At 41.8% G+C, this 23,589-nt stretch overlaps 2 protein-coding genes across 2 annotated transcripts; one reads left to right on the forward strand and one right to left on the reverse strand.

Moving 5' to 3' along the window:
- Positions 1 to 569: 569 nt before the first annotated feature.
- PSMA2 (proteasome 20S subunit alpha 2) lies at positions 570 to 11,202 on the reverse strand. Its single transcript, XM_066628643.1, has 8 exons — positions 11,117 to 11,202; positions 8,161 to 8,237; positions 7,058 to 7,190; positions 5,106 to 5,228; positions 4,228 to 4,309; positions 2,376 to 2,449; positions 1,039 to 1,096; positions 570 to 948 (listed from the first exon to the last, which is right to left on the reverse strand). Exons 1-8 carry the CDS (start codon positions 11,155 to 11,157, stop codon positions 832 to 834), a joined length of 705 nt encoding a protein of 234 aa, XP_066484740.1. The 5' UTR covers positions 11,158 to 11,202; the 3' UTR covers positions 570 to 831.
- A 1,746-nt stretch (positions 11,203 to 12,948) lies between these two features.
- MRPL32 (mitochondrial ribosomal protein L32) lies at positions 12,949 to 20,674 on the forward strand. The gene is made up of 3 exons (XM_066628570.1): positions 12,949 to 13,066; positions 15,708 to 15,889; positions 18,270 to 20,674. The coding sequence occupies exons 1-3, from the start codon at positions 12,970 to 12,972 to the stop codon at positions 18,522 to 18,524; spliced, it is 534 nt and encodes a 177-aa protein (XP_066484667.1). The 5' UTR covers positions 12,949 to 12,969; the 3' UTR covers positions 18,525 to 20,674.
- The last annotated feature ends 2,915 nt before the right edge of the window (positions 20,675 to 23,589 follow it).

Here is a 23,589-nt window from a genome sequence, read left to right on the forward strand (position 1 = left end):
GGGTCCCATTTCATGCACAAAATTTGCCCCTTTTCACTACTACAAAGAACTATGGCCCAACTATTCTCACCAAGGTCTACATATCACTAGAAATGCTTGTGTGCATAACCATAAATTTAGGAAGCTTAGAGATAAACTGTTGCTTTACTTAAGCAAGTGGCTCCAAGAGATTTAGACAAGAGTTTCTCAACCAGTGGTACTAGTACCTCCGGTGGTACTTGTGGTGGGGTATTCATGGGACCCACAGGCCCCTGCCACCTGGCAGCAAGACCAGCAACACAATATGGCAAGTAGCAGTAGGAAACTTGGCTCAGCAGGCAAAGCTCCAGCATGCACTTTGTGTGTGCTCGAAAAAGCTCTCCCATCCACCCTTATTAGTGTTTGGCACATTCAGTGCAGATAATCACATAATCACCAGTTACTTCCAATGGTACTTCCAACAGGCAGACCATGCAAAGTGGAACAGTGAGAAGCACTGATTTTGATTACTAAACAAACTGAAGAAACTGTTTCTAAACAAACAAAAGTACTTCAGTAAAGTTAAGTTTTCTGAAACTTTACCCAGAAAGTATACCACACTTTGTAAATTTTTATTTTTTCAGATTGTGTAAACTTACATAATATTTTTGTACAATGCGTAATATTTCAAGAACAATCATTTGACATTTCAATATCAGAATAGTAGGTTTCATGGATCCATAATATTTGTTTAAAAAAATCTCAGTGAAACAGAGTAGAAATTGAGAGTACAGAAGCCCAATATTTAGATGGCTGAAATTAAAAAAAAAAAAGATCTTTGCATGTCTCCAGGTAATCTTTCCTTAACCTCAGCTAAGCAATTGCAGCCAAGTAATCCTTAACCTCAGTTGGAGTCAGTCTCCGAAATCCTGCCTCATTACAGATGCCAACTTCTATGTTATCTTCTGTCATTTGTCCTTCAAAACTTTCCTGGGGGAGAGAGAGAAGACAGTTTCCTTACATAAACAAAATGTGTTTCATGTGTAAAAGTCTGGCCAATTCACTAGGAATATTTCTCACCTTTAGTGTCAAGATAGCTGTATGAATGGCATCTTCAAGCTCCAAGTCTTCATTGTACCTAAAAAAAAAGGAACAGAAAATAGATATTCTAACTTTAATATACTATTTCAAAAACCACTGTAACTAGAATAGCAAAACTCTGAGCTACACAAGTGCCACATTCCCAAGAAACGCATTTTGCAAAGAGCTCCCTATGTTGCATGATGAATTATGTTTTAAAACAGTGGAATTTCAAGAAGACCTTGACAGGGAATGGGGGGATAAGATCTATTATTCAAAGAGTAAAAAATCTAACTGGGCATACACAAGCTCTTGGGCATACTTAAAATCTCTTTGGATGCCAATCAAAATACCATCATGTATGAACTGCATTATTTATTCCCTGACTTACAGAAATGCAGCAAAGCATCTGGATAGTACCAGAGATAGACAGAAGCATTCCACCTGGTATTCTTATATCTCCTTGCCAAGTTTCTCATGCCTTTGTGTAACATGATCTTTCAGCAAAGCAAGTTTATAAAACCATTTAAAAGAAAGTAAAAATTCATCAGATTAATGCAAGACTGTATGATTTATTTTTTCATAAACACAAAGAAGAATTCCATGTATCTTAAAAAGGTGTTTCTGGTTATCTTCACACTTGCTTTGTTTCTTGTCATAGGGGACCACCACACGTACTAAGATGCTGAATTACACCACACACCCCTGCCCTGCACTTGCACTGATCAAGTCAAATGTTTTTGTTAGCAATCTGAAACACTTGTTTCCAACATCTTCTATTAGTAATTTTGAAATTGAAAGTTACCCAAAAACAGAAAAGGGACAATTTAGAAATGGGAAAGTTATTGACAACATATTTAGTACAGGTTGGTCCTTGGTATCCATGGATATTAAGACCTGTGGGGGTGCAGAGGACCTCTGGACACAAGAGGAAGTGACTTCCTGTCACATACCAAGGTGCTCTGAGACACCGGGAGACTGTGCATGGCCTCCACACACTTCAGAAGGCCTCTCAGAGGCTTCTGCAATGCATTTCCAGTTTGACAAAAACCTGGAAGTGCTTCTCAGAAGCCTCCGGGAGAGTTTCTGAGGTGTGGGGAGATCACATGCTGACTCCTCATGTCTCAGAACGCCTCCCAGATGTGACTTCCAATCATGTCTGGGAGGTTCAGCGAGACCCTCCAGATGCAGGTTGGGACCCAAGTCAAGTCAAATCCGCAGGTCCCGAACCAGCAGATAAGAAGGAGCTACCTGCATAAGATTTATATAGTATTAGCCTGAATTCAAATCAGAAGCTGTATAAAAAAAATACTTAAAAGTATAGTTGATGACCCTACCTCTTTTCAAGGAATGTCTTTCCATTCACATAATTTTTTCCCATTGCAGTTGCTTTCCATGCAAAATAAGCCCCCTAGAAAAATATATGAAACTAAATTAAAGAACATATTTTATAACTAAGTTCCACTCACTGACTGTGTAGTAAACCAGTCAGATTTATGCAGTGCCACCTACTCTTGGAGATATGTTAACTCTTAACACCTATATCAGAATTTTAATACCAAGATCTGGAGTAGGGAGTGCGGATGAAGTCTATGGCCACAATCTTTGTTTGAGACACCAATATACCAGAGTCTTCCATTTTAGTAACTTCCCCTGCTGAAACCCCACGCTGTTAAAATTTTAAGTCATTAAATTAGTGTGAGAGTTGCTGAAATGCAAAATGAAACAATCTAGCAGTGCACAACATAATAATAATAAAATAATAAAACTTTATTTTTATCCCGCCCTTCTCCCAAAAAGGGACCCAGGGCGGCTGGGTCCCTTTTTGCATGCATCAACATGCATCAACCACCTATATATCCTATGTTTCTTCTGCTCTTCCAGTAGATATTCTTTTGTAGGGCCAGAATCCAAAGGATCACAGAATTAATTATATAAACCCAAGAGGTCTAGATGTTCCCCACACCAGGCTAATATAGAAAAACTGCTTTTGAAAATGAGTTTCAAAAGCAAGCTCTGATACAGGGGTGGCAGGGGTCAGTTGTTTAAAGGGGGGGAAGTAAAGTACTGTATTTTACAGGCTAGGAATAGTTCTCCTGCGACTCTGGAGAGCCACTGCAATTGGAGTAGATAATACTGAGCTAGACTGATCAATGGTCTGATGCAGGATAAGGCAGCTTCATAAAAGGATGCCAGACTAGATGAACTCTGATTCAGGAGTGTTCTCTTTTTGTACTCATACAGCTGGAGAAATGGCAGAAAAAAAGGAATCAAAACAATCATGAGGTTGGAGCACTTTCCTTTTGACAACAAGAGTATCTGGGACTTTTGCATTTAGAAAAAATCACTGGGGAAGGATGGAAGAGATTCCACTTCACAGTCAGCTACTGAGACTTATTAGCTTACGTGGAGGAGGGCATAGCAGCCTCTTTTTGGCTGTATTTCTAATGGTTTTCAGTACTTGCAGTAGACAGGAGAGCTAAGCCAACAGGATCTAGAGATTTTTCCCCCCTTTTTTCTACAATTGTTTTGATGTGAGTAGTTGAGAAGTTTCTATAGGGGAAAAAAGGTGGGATCTTAACTGAATGTATTATGCAATAGAAGTTCATAACATTATGAATGGTGTGGGGAAAAACACAGAAATAATTTTTCTCCTCTTTCATAATGTTAAAACTTGGGGTCCCTCAATGAAACTCATTAGCAGTAAAATTCGGCTAGACAACAGAAAGTACTTCTTCACACAATACAAAATTTGTTGCCACAATATGGGACGACACCTATTGGCTTAAACAAAGCATTAACCAAAGTTACTGGGAAGAGGTAGCTATTACTCATAGTAGAACTTGCAAGTTAAGAAGCATTGCATGTCTGGTTGTGGCAAGTAGTGGGGGAACGGCTATTACTTTCATCTCCAGCTTCTAAGTTTCCACTGTCAGGATACTAAATGGACTTTGGCATCATCCAGCAGGGAGGGACCTTCTGAGGCTTTTAGAATTTTAAGACTGATCAGCCAAAGTATCTTAATAGAATGGAACCTTACACTGTTTTCAGAGCTGCTGGAGCACTCTCCACCCACCCCCTTTTTTAAAGAAGAAAGAGCAAACATAAGAAATGTTTAAGAGTTTCTCAAATAAACGCCTCTGCAAATACATTATTTAAGGCCACCAAGATACCTATTTTAATACTTACTGATGGATCAGACTGGAATAAATAGGGTCGTCCCTCATTCCACCCACATATTAATAATGATACTCCAAATGGACGTACACCCCTATAAGACAAAACATATTCAAAAACCGCATCAGGTGTAATTCTGGGAAGTCTTGAAGAGACTGGCAGCAGCATCCATAACACTTCTGGGAACAGGCATAGGCACAGACATTCTTCTCTTGATAATTTGACAAATTACATGGAAGCTTATCCAAATATCTTACGATTTATTTCTAAATCTTTTCTCAAGACCGCTAACCATTACACTGTCCTGCTCTTAGCTCTTTAATAGCAGTTTGACATGTAAACATTAAGCAGGTGAAGATTTGATGGCTTGGTGATGGAAAGAGATCATTTGCTTAATTCCAATATGTCAAGCTACTGTTATATCCACAGGGGCTGGAACAAGGAAAAGATTGGCAACTATCTTTTCCACATTCCTAAGAATGAAAAGTTACAAAGAAAAACTTTAACCCACATCATTGACAACATTCAAAAGGCATTCATTATGGGAAGCAGTTAGCCCTGCAGACGGCTGACAACAAACCTATTTCCTGCTTTTTGTTCTCCCTTATAAATGGCTCCCCAGCCATTTATTATAACGGCATCCAAGATTGTGTGACATACACCACTCAGTGTCCAGGATTAAATTAGCAAGTTTAGGTATTACATAGAGCCAAACCAATACTCCTGCCACAGTCTCCCGCACTTTGTTGCTCTCTGCTCCTGACTAAAATGAAGACAAACGTCACACCTGACACGGAAATAGAGGTGGATGACAGAAGAATGGCAAACATGCATCATACTTTGACACATTTATCAAGATGGCTAGCACAGGAAGAAAAAGTCAAGTATACCCAGACTGTGTGTACTCTTGCATCACTGAAGCAATTCTCTGTACTAGCTGAGCTGTTGGAATCGGCTCATGATAAACCAAATAGTATTGCTGGGCCAGTTTGCGTGCTCTGTGGACAAGTACTCTGAGAAACAAACAAAAAAAGATGAAGTTAGGACCTCCATTAATACTTAAGATCCAAGGCAACAAAATGATTAAAACAAAAGAAATTTTCAATACTAATTACAAGCGTGCCCCCATATCCACAAGGTTCCTTATAAGATATTAAAAAGTTTCTCCATGGAACTGGAAGTTGTGTTATTTGAGCTGCTGAGCTCAGTCTGAGCTAGCAGAGGCACAGACAGATGTGAGCAGCCTCTGCAGGGTTCAGAAGACCCTCCAGAGGTGAGGTGAACAGAGCGGAGGGGGTGTGCGCAGGGGGTCCCACAGACATGGGGGCCCCCATACTAAAAGCAATGAAGGTATTGTGCTGGAATATAACAACTGCTGATCCTCAGAATGTTTTTTTCCTGCCTACTGGTACAATTTTATAGTGCTTGCTCAACAAAACTATGGACTGCACATGAACTGTAAAGAACACAAACAAAAAAGAACTCTCTGTGGGATATTAGAGAGTGTCCATGTAGTTTAGTATCCTATTCCCAAAAAGGTCACACAGATGCCTACAGGAAACAAGACCAATAGCACTACAGAATTAAAAGGAACCAATAGTCCTGAGGTATTCAATCTGTGCGTCCCGCCTCCCTAGTAGGCGTGGCTAGCCTCCAGGGGCATCACCAGGCATCTTAGGGGGAGAGAGGCTGGGCTGCTCTGCTCAGCTGCACATGCTGCCTCCTGACTTGCTGCTTTTCCAGTCAATCAGTCTCTAGGTCTCAGTTTGCAATTAGCAGATACACACAAAACAAAGTCTTCCCCTCCCCCAGCAAATTCATCACTTCCCCCCCCTCCCTTTCCAAAACTCTCCAGGTGTGCTGCTAAAACTCAGGTCACAATCCTAACCAGGTCTACTCAGTCCTATTTTGTTCAATGGGGCTTACTCTCAGGTAAGTGTGGTTAGGATTGCAGCCTCAGAGTGCTGGCAGCCTTGTTTCTAGTGCATAATTATAACACCTTCATCCCCATTTTGGGGGTAACTGAGGTGAGGTGTTGTAATGGGGAGCCATGGCCAGTGGCTACAAGGATCAGGGGAGGCGCAAGCCGGAAATGTTCGAGAACCACTGCAATAGTCTAAAGACAAGAAAGCATTGAACTGCCACAGAAGTGGTGTAGGAAAATATCTATCTTCTAGGTCTGCCTTAAGGGCTAACTAGTTTGTAGTCACCTTTGGGCCACTGGCAAAAGGTTGGATATAAATAAAAAATAAAGATGTGCAAACTCTTAGGCAACAGCTCACTGCAAGAAAACTCACAGGATGATAAACTAGTTTAAACATGAAGGTGACAAAGCATGCTGTCACCTTGCCAATACACAGCATTTTGCAAGTACAGTGCTAAAGTGCTTTGGTATCTTGCCTAGCCTTCAAGCAAGCCCTTTGACTTTCATTTTCATGAACTAATAATATGCTACAATTGGTGAGCAACTATTCTGGAATTCACAGTTTCTTGGAAATTGGTAGGTTATGATTCTGAGCACAATTCAACAACAGACATTACTTCATGAATTGATATCATGAGCCCAGCTAGTTCACAAGGACCCTTATTACCAAGGCAAGGGATGTGGAAAAGCACTCAATATCTTCATCCTAGGTACAGATGAGACACTTTGGAAGCACCCAGCTGTTGTGGATAGAGACCTTTCTATGTCTCCATTCCTATACTGCTACACATTGCGGAAGACACTTGTTACCACATTCACACTCAGAATCCTGGCAAACAAGACAGAAGTTACACTAATACTAAAGAATTGTTTTGGATGCGTCCTACAGTGACAATCATGGTGCATTTTGCCAGGTACCTGTAATCAGGGCCCATGCCACTATATACCAAGCCTATGTGTTTGGTAATGGATTCCACTTTGTGTACGCTCCGTTCATCATACAGAATGGACTTCTGTTTTTTCTCCGTTGCTAATACCACACCATTTGCAGCTGTATGAAAAAAGCAAATATTTTAGTTACCAAGACCAGGTTTTTCTCTTTTCAGGTGTACTTCTTCAAATCTTCACAAGCAGATGATCTTACACTTCATGTATTTATTTGCAAAAACATATTTGAAATAACTGACTCTAAAATGTTATACACTCTACTTAAAATTCTACATCTAATATTTATTATGTTTCATACATTATTCATTCATTATTACATTTTATCTAAGTACTGGCCAGGCACAAATTGCTTAGCTTTAGCATAGACATGACAGAAACTAACCTAGTTAACCCATTTTTGCCTGGCCCACAGGTGTACACATTTGGTCCCAGTTGTGTATATGCAATATGGCAGAAATGGCTTAAGTTCAGGTCAGTTGATCTGAACAAAATGCCTGAAAAGCAGGGCCGGAACGGTGAGGCTTGAAGCACATCATGGACAGGTAGAGGGGGAGAGGCAAATCCTCCCCAATCAAGCTTCCCCCACCCCAATACACATAACAAGCTTTTTAAAGGTGGTTTTTCCTCCAGTGACAATATGTGTATGTTACTTCTCATTACTAAGCCTCCACCACGAGAAAAAAAGTTTTAAAATACAGTTTTCAGCAGGTGTAGAAAGAAGCTGCGGGAAGGGTTCAGCTCCCCCCACCATCTGCCTACACTGTGCTTTAAATATTCTCTGCAACATATTTAGCAGATATTCAGGAAAAACTATCATATTGAGTTACAGTCTCAGAAATGGCACTTTCAGATCAGTTTTTCCCCATCATATTATACCTGTCTTAAATAGTGAAAAGAGACAGGAATTACTGCCTACAGAAAATCAGACAAGAAAATTTTTACAGAAGTTGATTTTCCCCTGATTTACATCAAAAATTAATAACACACATGCATGTTGGCATACAGATTAGCAAATATTTTATGGCCTTATTTGTACAGCCAAGAGAAGACCGACAACATCAGCATTTTTATACCTTTAATTCCAACTGACGGGGCTCCTGCTGCAACAGCTGCCAATGCATATTCAATCTGAACAAGCTTTCCAGAAGGGCTGAAAGAAATAATCCAATTCATTAAAGAAACTAATGAAAGAAACAAATTCATTCCTGGTGAGAAAACAAGCATGTTTCTTTCTTGGCCTCTTTATTTAAGGGATTTTGGACATTTTTGTGAACATAAACAAAATAAGTCAAAATTCACTAACAAAATTACTCTTTGAAGTTGCATGCTTTCTTGAGATGTAAGCACCGTTACATTCAATATGACATACTTTCCAGTATATATGTGCGTGTGTGTGTGTGTGGGTGGGTGTGTGTGTGTGGGTGGGTGTGTGTGTGTGCGCGCGCATGCGCTCTGTGTGTGTGTTTTATACATAGGGTTGTGCCCATTTTCTGCAGTGAATTCAGTGGGACTCACTTTGGAGACAATGTGTTTAGGTTTTCATTGCAGTTTCATGAAGCCACGAGCTCATGTTCAGGAAATAGGTTCATTATAATCATAAAGAAAAAAACACAGTGCACTGAAATAGTTTTGCTTTCATTTTTTCTTTCTGGAGAAACATTTGGTCAGAAAGTTTTAAATAACTGGTAGCCCAATCCTATGCATGACTACTCAGAAGTAAGTCCCATTAGAGTCAATAGGGTTTACTCCCAGGAAAGTGTGGATAGGATTGGGCTGTAAAACTGCAATCCTAGGCATGCTGACCAGGGAGTAGTGTGTTCTGCACTCAGTGGGACTTGCTTCCAAAGAAAGCATTGTATGGGATCAGGCTGCAATTTTATGCAGAATTACGTGGGAGTAAACCCCATTGAGTTTAATGGAGCTTGCTTCCAAGGAAACACCCAGTGAAGCCGAATAAAGGAAGAAATCTTCAAAAAATCATAGGTCAATAGAAATACAAGGAAGAAAAAGTTATTGGTTGTTGCATACATCATGAAACCTGTTTCTATCTGGCTAAAAAGCCCAGACAAACCACTGTGTAAGTGAGCTTTTAAATTACACAACTAATCAATGTAAGCACTTTCAATTTTCCCTAAGCACACTGTTACAGCTTAATGTTTTAAGATTATATACAAAGCCAACTTAAAGAGTTTGAATAAATTTAAAGAATTCAACAATAAAGTCTCAACACATATGTAAAGATTCAAAATGTCCACACGAAACCTGTAAAATCGTAAGAAATGCAATTTTTCCTAAACTAGTGACCCATTTTATAATGTAAAATTTTTTGCATGCATCAGTTCTTAATTCTCTTACTAAGGGAACCCATTGATAATTTTTTTTTTCTTTGCTCAGACTGCTTTTCAGCACTGATGATTCAGCAGTCATCAATCCCTTCAACTTCTGGAAGACAACCCAAAACTTACTCTTTTAGAAGCAAACCTAAAGAAATGCACAGGAAAAGGCTATTCACTGGTCATTATAATGATTAACAGCCCAATCCTATCCACCCTCTCCTGGGAGTAAGCCCCATTGACTCTAATGGGACTTACTTCTGAGTAGACATGCAAAGGACTGGGCTCTAATTTAATAATTAGTTATTAGAGTTACCGCAGATTAACCTGGCATACTATGCAGATGCCAGTCATTTATCATGTTAGCAAGATAAAAACAAACAATAAATTAAATGGTTTATTACAACAAAAATTGTATTGATCCTTAGAAAAAGTCTCCAAACATCAGTAGTGCAATACCTTTTATTAGGACAAACAAATATCATCAACTTGTGAGCACAATCTATTTATTGAGACCACAACATACTCATGAGTAGCTAGCCACATTAAATACAAAGGCTGAAGACTGAAAACAGATCACTGATAAGGCAGTATAATTTATTTATTTATTCGATTTATATTCCGCCTTTCTCCCCAAAGAGCACCCTATAACACCAAAGGAAATCATTTAAATCAGTGGTTCTCCTGATTTAAATGTAAGTCCCATGAACTATCCTTGTTCAAGTATAGTAGCCTGTGAAAAGTACAGATGTGTCACATTACCCCAAATATGGTCACATACCAAGGTAGCATCAAGTCTGATATATTAAAAATAGAAGATTGAAATCAATGGGGACCCAACTGAAATTGCCTCGCAAACCACCTACTGGGCCTTGACCCACAGTTTGAGAAACACTTACTTAAATCAAAATGACAGATACGCCATCCCATCAGATGGTTTGTTATTTATGTGACGTTTTAATTGTTTATTGCGTGGAATTTCATTTCTTGGGAAAAGGAATAGTTGACAGCAACAAATTACGAGGCCAAATTGCTACCCAATAAGAGATTGAGTTATGATCAACCTTTATCCCCTTTATTTTAGTTATGAGCATAACCTTTAGTTATGATTAACTTTTTAAAGTTATAATTATCACCCTTTCACCAGAGGGGGGGTCTATAGAAGACAGTGGCAGACACTGCCAACCCAATCTTATGCGTGTCTACTCAGGAGTAAGTCCCATTAGAATCAATGGGGCTGCCTCCCAGGAAAGTGTGGATAGGGTGGCAGCCTCTGAGCCCATCCTATGCAGGTCTACTCAGGAGTAAGTTCCATTAGAATCAATGGGGCTCCCTTCCAGGAAAGCGTGGCCACGACCGTGCTGTGAGTCTTGTGCTTGGTCTCTGGCCACCCCATGGAACAACAGCCCTGGCTTGCGGGAGGGGGGGGGCCGCAGGAGGCTTCCTCGGGCCAGTGACTCGCCCAAGGCCGCTCAGGGAGCCCAAGGCCGCTCAGGGAGCCTCCACCTGGCCCTGCCCCTGCCTCCCAGCAGGTGCGCATCCGCAGCGGTGACTCCACAAAACTTGCACCTTCCCCCCCCCCCCGGCACAGGCGAGCCCGGCCTGCCCCGCACTCCCTCCCGCGGCGCGGCTCTGCCTGGCCCGGCCTGCCCAAGACCGCCCGGCCCCACACGGGCCTCGCAGGCTCCGACAGTACCTGAAGGTGGTGAGAGAGAAGCTGTACCCGCGCTCCGCCATTTTGATTTCCTCGCACCCGGCTTCGCCTTCTGCGCCTGCGCAAAGCTTGAGTCCGGCCCGACAGCCGCCGAGAGGCCACGTGGTTAGGAGGCCATAGAGATAACAGAAGGATAGACTATCATGCTATCAGTCGCCATTGGGTTTGCTGCTCCTTTTTGGTCCTTTAGAGATTTGACACCTCTAGGTGGAGTTTGTGCTGGAAATTAGAGTGGAAATGAAATTGCGTTTTCAACTGGGTGTGCAATAATAAGGAGGGTGTGTGAGTCTGGGCTTCTTTTTTGCTATCTCTAGTCACACACAGGAGGCTCAGCTCCTTTCCCTACCGGTCCACCGCTGGAAGGAATCTAGAACTGCAATTCCATTGTCAGAATGACACTTCCCTGGCACTTTCTTTGTCACTTTCCTTTTTTCCTCTCTTTCTGGGCAATACAGAATTTGACCAACACCAGCTCTGAAAATCTGGGATTCCTCCTTTGCTTGCTACAGAGAAGAATCCACTCCATCGGAAGTGGCATCCATAGGATTCCTCCTTTGCAAAGGACAAGATTCCTCCTTTGCTTCCTATGCAGTCAGGGTGACCAGATACAATGGAGGACAACCTTTAACCATTGTCTGGAAGAGGGAATTTGGGCAGGTGCTGCTATTTAAACCCATCCATGTTGAGCTTATGTACAGGAAGGATAGAGTGGACAGAGAGATGCTCTTTAGACTCTCACATAACACCAGAACCAGGGGTCATCCACTAAAATTGAGTGTTGGGAGGGTTAGGACAGACAAAAGAAAATAGTTCTTTACTCAGCGTGTGGTCAGTCTGTGGAACTCCTTGCCGCAGGATGTGGTGACAGCATCTGGCCTGGACGCCTTTAAAAGGGGATTGGACAAGTTTCTGGAGGAAAAATCCATTATGGGTTGCAAGCCATGATGTGTATGTGCAACCTCCTGATTTTAGAAATGGGCTATGTCAGAATGCCAGATGCAAGGGAAGGCACCAAGATGCAGGTCTCTTGTTATCTGGTGTGCTCCCCGGGGCATTTGGTGGGCCACTGTGAGATACAGGAAGCTGGACTAGATGGGCCTATGGCCTGATCCAGTGGGGCTGTTCTTATGAGCTGCACCTGACAAAATTCCCTCTTCTACAGAATGATTAAAGGAATAGGCACTCTGTTCTCCATTGTATCTAGTCACCCTGTATGAAGTAATATTCACTCCATTGGAAGCAAAGGAGGAATTAAGATTTTCAGAGCTGATGTTGAGCAGCAGCAAGTTCTTTCCCACTGAATATAGAAGCAAAGATTTATTTATTTATTTATTTATTTATTTATTTATTTATTTATTTATTTATTATTGGGCACCCAAGGCAGTTTGCAAAATTCAAAGAAGCACCATAAAAGTAATAAAACATTTTAATAAGCAGGAGTAAAAACAACCACCATTAACCATAGAAACAAGGGATAACTCAGTGTTCTAACTCAGGTTTTATTTTAGGACAGCCTGCATTAAATAAAATGAATCTTTAAACTCTGGAATTCAAGCAGTGTGTGTCACTCTCGATATAATTTATTCTATGATTCCCGGCTGTGCATGCCGGGAATTGCAGTCTCCCCTCGATTCTTGGACTCCTGAAGTTCTTGAATTAACTGAGCGAGGTTGCTGGGAAATGTAGTCCAGCAGTTTCGCACAATGGACAAATAAAAGCGCTACAGGGAGAGAACGAACTTCGTTTCCCAGCATTCTCAGCCGCCGCCTAGCGTACTGGGGAGGCTGTGAACGTGAAGTGTCGGGAGGTGGAAGGATTCTTCCAAGGCGGGCAGCATGGCGGCGCTGGTGGTGCTTTCGTCTCCCGGGCCTTACCTGCGTGGGCTGCTGCGAAGGTGCTGGGGACAGCTCGGGGGTCCCAGCCCTCCTTGGGGTAAGAGTCCCACTCAGTGTGGGCCTGCTGGTCGGCCAGCCCTGCCAGAGAATCCGAGGTCCTCTCCTGTCCACACTTACTTGGGAGTAAGCTCCATTGACTGTAATGGTACTTACTTCTGAGTAGGCATGCATAGGATTGGAATGAGCATCCCAGCTTGCAGGGTACCTGTGGGGTAGAGGTACTTACTAGGAATCTGCAAAGGGCTATCTGATAAGGAGGGTGCAGGGAGGGAGCTCTCAAAGGGGTGCAGGGGGTACATTCTACTTGGGCCTGGGGTCAGAAAGGGGGCCCGGGAGCAAACTCACACTTAAAGGGAGAAGGGAGCCGAAAGACTAAGAGAAAACTACAGGTTTTGGCCCCTTTAAACCTCCCAGAGCAGTGTTTCTCAACCTGTGGGTTGGGACCCACTAGGTGGGTTGCAAGCCAGTTTCAGATGGGTCCCCATTCATTTCAATATTTTATTTTTCATATGTTAGACTTGATGCTACCATGGTATGTGACTGCATTTGGGGAAACGCTACACATCTGTACTTTGAACAAGCTACTATATATATGTTTTTGATAGTAAATGGGACTTGCTCCTGGGTAAGTATGGGAAGGATTGCAGCCTAGGATTGCTAGAAGTTTTCCTGCTTGATGATGTCACTTCTGATCATGACATCATTTCCAGTGGGTCCTGACAGATTCTCATTCCAAAAAGTGGGTTCTGGTGCTAAATGTGCTGCAGAGCTCTGGTCATCTCCAGAGGGTTTAAAGGGGTCTAAACAAACAGTTTCAAAAACCAGAAGTCATTTTTTTTTCCGCCTCTAGAAGGTATTCTGAAGCCTGCAGAAGCCACTGTTGGACACTTGCAGCTCCTACAGGCTTCAGAAAGCCCTCCAGGGGTGACTGGAGCTCTGCTCCAGTCGCCTTCGGCGAGTTCAGGTTGAGCTAGATTGGTAGATAGAAAATCCACAGATAAGTAGGCTCAATCTGTACTTCATTTTGTGCATGTGAACTATGTGGGAGTAGGGTGATTTTTTTTAAGGCTTCTCAACTATTGTGACATATTTTCTGGATGGATAACCTAAACTGCATATCCTTAAGGAGTAACAGTAAAGAGTTTCCTGGTGGAAGAACAAGGAGAGGATATTTTAGGGTGAAAATTGCCTGTGCTGCCTTGCAGTCCTATGTGTACTTATTTGGTTGTACACACATCTGTTGTACACACATTCTGAAGCCTTGGTGAGCACAGTAGGGCTTGCTTACAAATATAACATATACAGAACCAAGCTACTTGTGTCCAATCCTAGATGCTATTTATTTATAGCAAATATTTGCCCAAAAACAAAGCAATCAATTTTATATTAATGACTATGTATACAGGTATAATCTAATTATCCACAGATTTTTTTACTTGCAATTTTATCTCAACACAATGAGAAGGGCCCTTTAAATTAAAGGGAAAAAGTCATTTAACAATAGCGTCCTTAATGTGAGAGAGAGCAGCTGGCTGACAAACCTTCAATCCTTCTCTCTTCAGACACTTAGAACACCTTCTCTCCATGGCAAGTGACTCCTACCTTCCCACTGAGCACATGAAAGAAAGACCTTGCATTCTGAAGGGAGGGGTTGCTGGCTCAGAGTTAAGCCTTTCTAAGTGCCTGGAGAGAGACTGATTGATTGATGGATTGTCTGCCTAATGACTCTGCCTTACATCATAAAGGTCAGCAAGACTCTTTAACTCGCCTAGCAAAGGAATATTGTTTTTAAATGGATTTGCTTTAATGCGATTTTTGCCATCCATGTGATTTCTGGGAATGGAACCATCATGAACAAGGGTGTCCAAAGTTTTTGGCAGGAGGGCCACATTGTCTCTCTGACACTGTGCCGGGGGGGGGGGGGGGGCTGGGGAAAAAAAAGAGTTAATTTACATTTAAAATTTGAATAAATTTACATAAATGAATATATTAAAGATGATTTTGTATGAATGAAGGTTTTGCAATAGCTCAAGGCCTATGAAAGGCCTTGCACAAAGTAAGGCTGGCCTTTCCTTTGCTGCCACTACTGCATCACAGACATAAAACAACAAGCAGTGGAGGGAGCCCTCATCCAACAGCTCATGCGAGAGTCAAACAGTTGCCCTCACACTGAGAGCAGTTGCGTCGGGCCAGTGTTCGGCTCCAACAAATCTCCGGAGGGCCAGAGGCTCACTGGAGACTGGGGGCTCGCTGAGGGCCGCATTGAGAGGCCTCGGGGGCTGCAAGTGGTCCCAGGGCCTAGGTTTGGGCACCCCTGCTCATGAATAACAAAACTCAAATATCATTTTTTAACAAAAAGTAGTTCATATAGCAAAACAAATCAATAAATAGCTCCCTGTCCCCAAAGGGCTCACAGTCTAAAAAACGATAGAGAAGAGACACTAGCAACATCCACTGGAAAAGATGTCATGCTGGGGTAAAAGAGAGAGAGTTACTCTACTCCTGCTAAATATAAGAGGACACCATGTTAAAAGGTGCCTCTTTGCCCAATTAGCTGGGGTACTTGAAGGAACAATATTGAACAAACCTGTATGTTCAGTACAGATTGATAAAGCCAAACAAGTTACTGGTGTTCAATTATTTTATTTACAAAACTGCTGTCTGTTATCCCCTTTAAGCTCCTGCATTGGCTATACAGACCCCAACATCTTTGCTTGGGCCTGTAGGAGGTGAGGTTGAAAGCGATGAGACTCCAAGTTTTTTGGATAGCATTTTTTGGATGGCTGCTCCAAAGTCAAGACGGACCATTGAGGTAAATCGCTGCAGACGAAGGAATCCTAGGAACCTTATAAAAATAAAGGTAAATATTATTATTATTAACAGTATTTATATACCGCTTTTCAACTAAAAGTTCACAAAGCGGTTTACAGAGAAAAATCAAATAACTAAATGGCTCCCTGTCCCAAAAGGGCTCACAATCTAAAAAGATGCCAAGGAAAAGATGCCAGCAGACAGCCACTAGAACAGACAGTGCTGGGGTGAGGTGGGCCAGTTACTCTCCCCCTGCTAAAAAAAGGAGCACCCACTTGAAAAAGTGCCTCTTACCCAATTAGCAGGGGTAAATAATCACATTTTCATTAGTTTTCTTACTTTAGTTGTTGGGAATTTCCTTTGTTAAATTCGCAATGCCTCTTTTTTTTTCTTAAATACTAATAGAATTGTTGTATGGACATTGCAATAATTACTTTTGATGATTTCTTTAGAAACAGTAGTTCTGTTCATTTTAAAGAAAGTCACAGTGGTCTGAGGGGCCAATTCTATCCAATTTTCCAGCACTGGTGCAGCCTCAATGCAGCCCTGAGGTAAAGGAACAAATGTTTCCATACCTTGAGGGAGACCTGTGTGTCTGGCTCTGTACCACAGGTTGCAGCATACACCCTGTTGGCGTACACAAAATACAAATAATTTATTGATACAAAATTCCCTGAAAACCAAATTATTAATGTATTCTATTTTGTTTTACTGTAACTCTGGCATATAGTCATAAAAAGAGAATATAAACTTTTGAAAATCAGGCAGCGTATGTATTTCATAGCAAGCTCTTTCAATCAGTTTTTAGTAAATAGTTCCATATGTCACTATCTTGCATGTTGTATTGTATGCTTAAGGGCCCAATCCTATCCAATTTTCTAGTGCAGCCGTGCCAGTGGGGCGTACACTGCATCCTGTGGTGGGGAGATAGGCACAGAGGTCTCCTCAATGTATGGGACTATTTGTTCTCTTACCTTGGGGCTGCATTTCAGTTGCACTGGTGCTGGAAAGTTGGGTAGGACTGGGCTCTAAGTCTACTGTACGTCAAGTTAAATTGAGCTGCAATCCTATACATGCATACCTGGAATGGGCAGCCCAATCCTGTCCTGCATTGGAAAAGGCAGGTCAGTTGGCTTGCACTGTATCCAGCATAGGGTAGGAGGTGGCTGCTGCACAGTTTATTTCCCTTTACATCATGTAGCAGGGCAGCCACTCCAATGAAGCTACTCGGATCTGTACCAGCAAAATCACTGATGCAGATCGAGCACCTTGATGTAAAGGTGGGCTGCCCAGGAAGGGAGTTAGGATACAGCATTGGTTGCCCAGGCCAATCCCACTCCCTTCCCAGGCTCAATCCGCATACTGACCTTCCACTCCAAAATGCCCCCATTCTGCCCTCCCCCATCCTTCACAACCCCCTGTGCCAGGCTTCCTAGGCCAGCATGAACTCACTCTTCGCCGGCCAGGATCTGAAGTCGGGCAGCAGGTGCACATCCTCACACTGGCATCCCCAGCTTGAATGTGTTTGTGCCTATTCCGGGAGGCGCAAACTTGCCTTATGGCACATTTGCAACACTCCTGGAACAGCATAAGGCACTTAGGCCAACTGAACACACCATTAGAACCTTGCCGTTGAATCCTAAACATGCTTGCTTACATGCAAGATCAATGGATTTCCTGGGATTTGCTTTTACTGTCATTTTAAAAAAAAAACACCTCAATTTCAATATTTCTTTATCAGAGCTCAACTTTATACTATGCTTGGTTTTTTAGGTGGCCACTGTCATCATTCCCCTCCCCCCCCAGTCTGAAGCAGTTGTTCTTTTTAACACATATCTCCATCAATCTTGGAGATAAGATCCCGAAATATTATGTGCCCCTATACCCACATATCACAAAGCAGCATAAGCAATTGAAATGAAATTGCTTCTCATTTGGACAATTTCAATTCAGGGCTCTAAATGAAAAGCTTGAGTGGAGCAATATTCCAGATCTTTACATCTTTGCATTTATCTGCTTTTTCAGAAATGAAAATAATTTTAATTGGGGTGCCCCATAGAAAAAATCAATTTGGATTAGTCAGTCTGTCTGCCTGTGACTAAACGTATTTTTGAAAAAGAATTAAGCATGCAGAATCTTCAGTAATCCTATTTAGTTCATCTCCATTTTTATTTTTGTATGTCATGGGGCTGTGCATAAAATATGCATTATATAAAATCTGGAGCTCTTTTGTGCTAAATCTTCACTTTAAAGTGAGGCAATATTGCATGTTCTTTGAAAATTTAAAACTTGGGTATTAGCAGTTAACATGAAACTTGCTGGAAAACAGTATATCATACAAGTTGTTCTACAAATCTCTTTGCATCTGTGAAATGCTTCTCTTTTTTCTTATCTTGTTTTAAGTCTGTTCTTTTCTTTCTTGCCATTAGAGAAACATTGATGTCTGTCCTGAATGTGGCAACCTGAAGCAGAAGCATATTCTTTGTGGTTATTGCTATGAAAAAGTGAAACAGGAGACTGCTGCTATAAGGAAGCAAATAAGGGCCCAGGAGGGAGGACCCCATAAGGCTCCAGTTGTAGAGACTGTTGTACTGTATGAAGGAGAGAAACCTAGAGAAAAAGATGAAGGCAAACGGATTATAGAAAGAAACAGGAAGCGTCCATCTTGGTTCACACTAGACTGATCATGTAGCACAATGGAATATTTGGTTATAAAATACCTGATCCTACAGGATAAAAGTTATTGAAAGAGAGGTTTCTGAAAATACATATGTCTTTAAGGAGATTACATTATGAAATATTTACAAGATTTTGTTTTAATATTTTTTAATAAAGCATTGCAGTACAATATCGTTGTTATGTTATGTCAAAAAGATAATCCTAAGGAAGGAAGGAAGCTAATGCGATTGCAAATTAATTTTATGTTGGATGGTTGGAAAGCTGGATGGTAATTTCGTTCCCATGAGTTGAGTCAATCATGTCAAAATACTAAAGTTGGCCATGGAAGTCAGCACGTTTAGATGTAGCGCCAAGTCATAGTTTAGCATTATGTACATGAACCAAAGTGAAGCAGAGCTGAACATCAGGTATGGGCATTTCCTCCTGGTTTACATGCCACAGCTTTATAACTTCCTTGTTGTATGCCAGCAGGTCATAGTTTGCTGTTGTGTGTGAATGCAACAAACTATAGTTTGGCAAACCATAATATGCCCTTTGATCATAGTTTGGAATACTGGTTTAAGGGCAAATTATCATTTGAGCAAACTATAGATTTCACATCTGTATGGAAGTGCAAACTGTGGTTTGCCAACAAATAAGTCTGTCAGGAAAATAACTATTTCTGTTTGTCAGAACAAGAGGGGAAGTTGTCAGGAAACAGAGTGGAAGGGTGGCATTTATGCATCTAAGGGTGCAATCCTAGCCAACTTTCCAGTACTGACTTAGCCTCAATAAAGCCCCTGAGGTAAGGAGGAGGCCCCCTTGACTGCCTCCCCACTGCAGGATGCAGTGCACACCACACTGGCACAGCTATGTCAGTGCTGGAAAGTTGGTTAGGATTGTGCCCTAAGGCCCAGTTCTCCATTACTTTGCTCATGCAGGTAATGACAACTAGTGTCCAACCATGGTTTGAGTGGTGCCTGAATTTTGGAGGAGCAGATTCTTACTATGCACTTGAGTGTCATACTGTTCAAAGTGTGTGTTTTTAAAGTATGAATGTGAAATGCATTTATAAGTACAGGTGGAGCCTCTTTATTCGTGATATTTTTAACCATGAATCTGACTCAATGCAAAAACCGGAAGTGCCCTTTTAGGACCTCTGGAGGCCATTTTGAAGCCCGTGGAGGCTGCACGTAGCCTCCACGGACCTTAGAACAGCTCCAGACGTGACCAGAGAAAGGCTCCGGTCATGTTCGGAGCTGGGTGGATTTCACATGACTTGGTTCCACACGAAATTTGGTATTTGCGTGGGTTCCAGGAACAGAACCCTTGCGAATAACAAGGCTCCATCTGTAAAATAAAGAGCATCCAGCTTTATAATAAGAACTGTATCCTGCTCTTTGTTTGACATTCTAGACAATTTTGAGCTATAAAAAATATTGTGATGAGAAGAAATAATGTGTGACATCAGTTGAACCCGCTGTGAAATGGACTTGGTTGACTTAGGAGTTTCACTGAGTTAGTGCCCGATAGCTAAGACCGTTGTGGGTTTTCTCTCATTGCTACTGACTGCATCTGAGCAGGACCATCCTTTACCATCTGCTTCTGTTTAGAAGCTTGTAAAAGATCTAACTGCATCTGGAGTGTTGTTAAAGCTTGTGAGGCCATTTGAGACTCTCATGAAAAGAGCAGGCATATTAACAGTCTGAACCAGCAATAGAGTAAGCTAAAGTACTTAAATTTAAGCTAACTTCATCCCATTTATTCACCCTCCAGTGGCATGAGTTTCGTCTCATTGATTAGATGCTACCGAGTTGTATTCGGTGTACTAAGTATTCAACTGGATCGTAGACCTGAACTGTAAAGTGTTATATTTCATATATTTTTTAAAAAAAATATTGAGCTCATTAGTTGTAACATCTTTCACAAGGGCCAATCTTTTTCTTCTTTTATGTGAAGTCAAAAAAGAAAATTTGCTTACAGTGCAAGTAAATCCTCTGTTTACCCTGAACAAAGTGAAATTGTATGCTGTGACAGTCATATGATTCTCTGTTCTAGCTTATTGATGCAAAGTTAGGCCTTCGTGTACTCTGCTGGGAAAAAATAAGAACACTGCTCCTAAGAAAATACCATTTCTGTACCATTCCTGCAAATAAATATAACTGTATTTCATTTATTTTCTGTATTCTGATCAAAAGAGGTGTTCTGTATAATTTTGGAACTATTTAGCAACAATTAGAAATAGGATGGAACAAAGGATAGAGACATAAGACATAGTGGGGAAGGAGTCCAGAAAAGGAGGCAGTGACAAGGGAGATCCAAGGAAGCCTTATGAGATCCCTTGCTTTCAAATTCTTCTCCACAACTATGAAGACTAGCTGTTTTTAAAACAACCTGTTCAGATGTCACTCAGGTTCATAGTTCATATTAACTATGATTTTTTACAAAGGCAGGATTGGCAATCCTGATTTGTTTCATCTCATCTGGTTTGTAAGCTGATAACTAACTTTTGGGGACTTTTATCAGCTTTTAGCACTGCCAAGTGAGAAGTACAAAGCATGGTTCTATTCTCCCCCCCCCCCCACTCCTAAGCAAAGGTCACTGTTGTCTTGCCCACTTCCCATGATGAATGCATTAAAAGCACTCCAACTGTGATTATAAATGCACTCTAAATAATTCAATAAAACTTCATTCAATAGAACTTTATTTAGAAGATACCCATTAACTTTTGAATTTTAGGAGTTTAGAAAAATAGGACTTGGAGTGAGATACTTCTAATTGTGGGATGCGGGGGATGACTAACCAGTGACACCGCCTGCCTATTTTCAGTATAAGGGGGATGTATGCAAAGGCATAGCTAGCCCAGACAGAGATGGTGGGGACTGTGCCATTGATGGAAGCTTTCAGCTCCAGGTGTGTCTTGCTGCTGATTTAGGACCCAATCCTATCCAATTTTCCAGTGCCAATGGGGTGTGCACTGCATGCGGTGGTGGGGAAGCAGTCAGAGAGGCCTCCTCAAGGTAAGGGGACTTTGTTACCTCAGGGTTACATTGCAGCTGCTCTGGAACTAGAAAGTTGGATAGGATTGGACCCTCAGCCTAGTGCAGTATTACTGTACCAGATGCCAAAGCTATGAGGGAGAAACCACTGAAAAAAACCCACAATGAATCAGAATTCTTGGTTCAGATGTAATGCAGAACCATAGTTAGGACAAACTCAAGTTAACAGGCCATCTCAAATGGAGTTCAGATTGTGGTTTGTTTGACTGAAATAAGCTATGGTGAATTGAAGGCTCCCAGTTTGGACAATCCTACAAATCAAAGTGACATTAAACAAAGACTCTGTGTGACATGTGAACGAACCCAATGAAAGGTTGATTCTCAAAGCAATATCCTGAAATTCTCAAAGCAATATCTATATCAGAGCCTTGCAGAGGAGCTTAGAATTGCATGCAGTGCATAGCCCTAAACTGAATGTGAGGCTTCCTTTACATGGAAACACAGACCAGGTTGTCAATAAGCAACAGTAATGTCAGCAACTATTGGCTGACCATGAATATCTCTTATAGGAGTCACAAGACATACTGCTTTGAGTGAAAGATGGAAACTAATTGGCAGAAATAACAGGAGTGCAATAATATTTGAATCACCATAGGTCAAATTAGATGGTATCTGCTGGGGGGGGGGGGGGAAGAAGCAGATGAAGCTGATATACAGGTTTATTCACATTTTTGTCAGGTTAGAGAAATGCATGAACGGTATAATAATTCTTATGTAATATTTATACTATATGTCCTTTTTGGTAGAGCACATGTTCTTCAGTAATCCTTTAAACCATATTAGGCTAATATTTCAGAGTGTCAGACTGGGGTGAGCTGCATTCAATTTTCCACTTGTCTATGAAGCTCACTGACTTTGGGCTAACCACCATCTTTTAGCCAAACCTTTGGACAAAAGGGAGACAAGAAAGGACAGGGTAAAAGTAAAATGGTGGGATGCTGAGAAGTTGTGACTTTTCTAAGGTCAACTAGTGAGATGGTTCAGGTGGTATTTGGAGAAGGGGCGTCACCATCTTAGGCTGCATCCTAGCCACACTTAACTGAAAGTAAGACCCATTGACTATAATGGGACTTACTTCTGAGTAGGCATGCCTAGGATTGGGTTCTTAGCCCCTCTACTAGACTAGGGCTATAAATCACTTAAATTAATGCAGTATTTTGTGCATCTTCTTAATAAAAATATATGTAGGGAACAAAATATTGGAAGATCACCTAAGCAGCAATTGAAAGTCATACAGAACTCCAAATTATGGATTATGCTTGAGAGAAGCAATTGTATTGTTCAGAGAGACTCAATGGTGGACTTACATCCGTGTTTGACATGATGGAAAAATCTCAATAAAGGCTTCTGTAGGCTCCTTGTACACTGTAAGTATGTACACTGCACATACACTTTAAGTATGGTAACTGAAATGAAATACACCTTTCAAAGCAGTAGGTGGCAGTGCGTCTCTGGTTTTGTGATGTCATCTGTATAGTCCAAGACTGCAAGAGTGAGAAATGTGTAACTTACACAGGATACAAATTCTTAAAACAACACACCCAACTGCTTGCTAACAATGAAATACCCTGTTACCAAGGGTAGAGTGAGTAGGGAGTACTGGTGCTGGGCCCGTGCTAGTCAGGTGCTGGGCCCAGCGCAAGCAGGAGGAGGACGTGCCACTGCCAGGGGTGAAACCACCAGGTGCAGACTTTGGGTTGCAGGAGGAGAGAAGAAAGAGGGAGGGGGAGGGCGGAACAAGGGGAGGGGGAGGAACTGGGGTGGGAGGGGGGTGGGACCAGTGGAGCTCTGCTCCACCATAGCAAAAATAGCCAGCGCAGGCTTGAGAAGCCCTATTGCGGGACTTGGGATGTTCCCCAGGGGAAGGGGACAAAGGTCCCCAAGAAGACTCCTGGTGGCTTTCCAGCACCTGCTGGATACAGCAGTAGCCACTTTGGTGTCGCTGCTCCAGCAGGCACCAGGAAGCTCAGGGTTGGGCTGCCTGTGTGTTTATACCACTGTACTACCTCTTGGGTAGTATCTAGAGTTCTGG

This window comes from Tiliqua scincoides, chromosome 5 (assembly GCF_035046505.1).
Source record: "Tiliqua scincoides isolate rTilSci1 chromosome 5, rTilSci1.hap2, whole genome shotgun sequence".
Lineage (NCBI taxonomy): Eukaryota > Metazoa > Chordata > Lepidosauria > Squamata > Scincidae > Tiliqua > Tiliqua scincoides.

What these genes read in the sequence shown, in the direction of transcription:
- PSMA2 (XM_066628643.1), bottom strand. Translation starts at nt 11,157, where the DNA reads ATGGCGGAGCGCGGGTACAGCTTCTCTCTCACCACCTTCAG. An exon ending in CAAGAGTACACACAGTCTGG is followed by an intron (nt 4,310 to 5,105) that starts GTATACTTGACT and finishes TTTGTCTTATAG; the next exon opens with GGGTGTACGTCCATTTGGAG. An exon ending in AAGACATTCCTTGAAAAGAG is followed by an intron (nt 1,097 to 2,375) that starts GTAGGGTCATCA and finishes CTTTTTTTTTAG; the next exon opens with GTACAATGAAGACTTGGAGC.
- MRPL32 (XM_066628570.1), top strand. Translation starts at nt 12,970, where the DNA reads ATGGCGGCGCTGGTGGTGCTTTCGTCTCCCGGGCCTTACCTGCGTGGG. An exon ending in GGGTCCCAGCCCTCCTTGGG is followed by an intron (nt 13,067 to 15,707) that starts GTAAGAGTCCCA and finishes ATCCCCTTTAAG; the next exon opens with CTCCTGCATTGGCTATACAG. An exon ending in GGAACCTTATAAAAATAAAG is followed by an intron (nt 15,890 to 18,269) that starts GTAAATATTATT and finishes TCTTGCCATTAG; the next exon opens with AGAAACATTGATGTCTGTCC.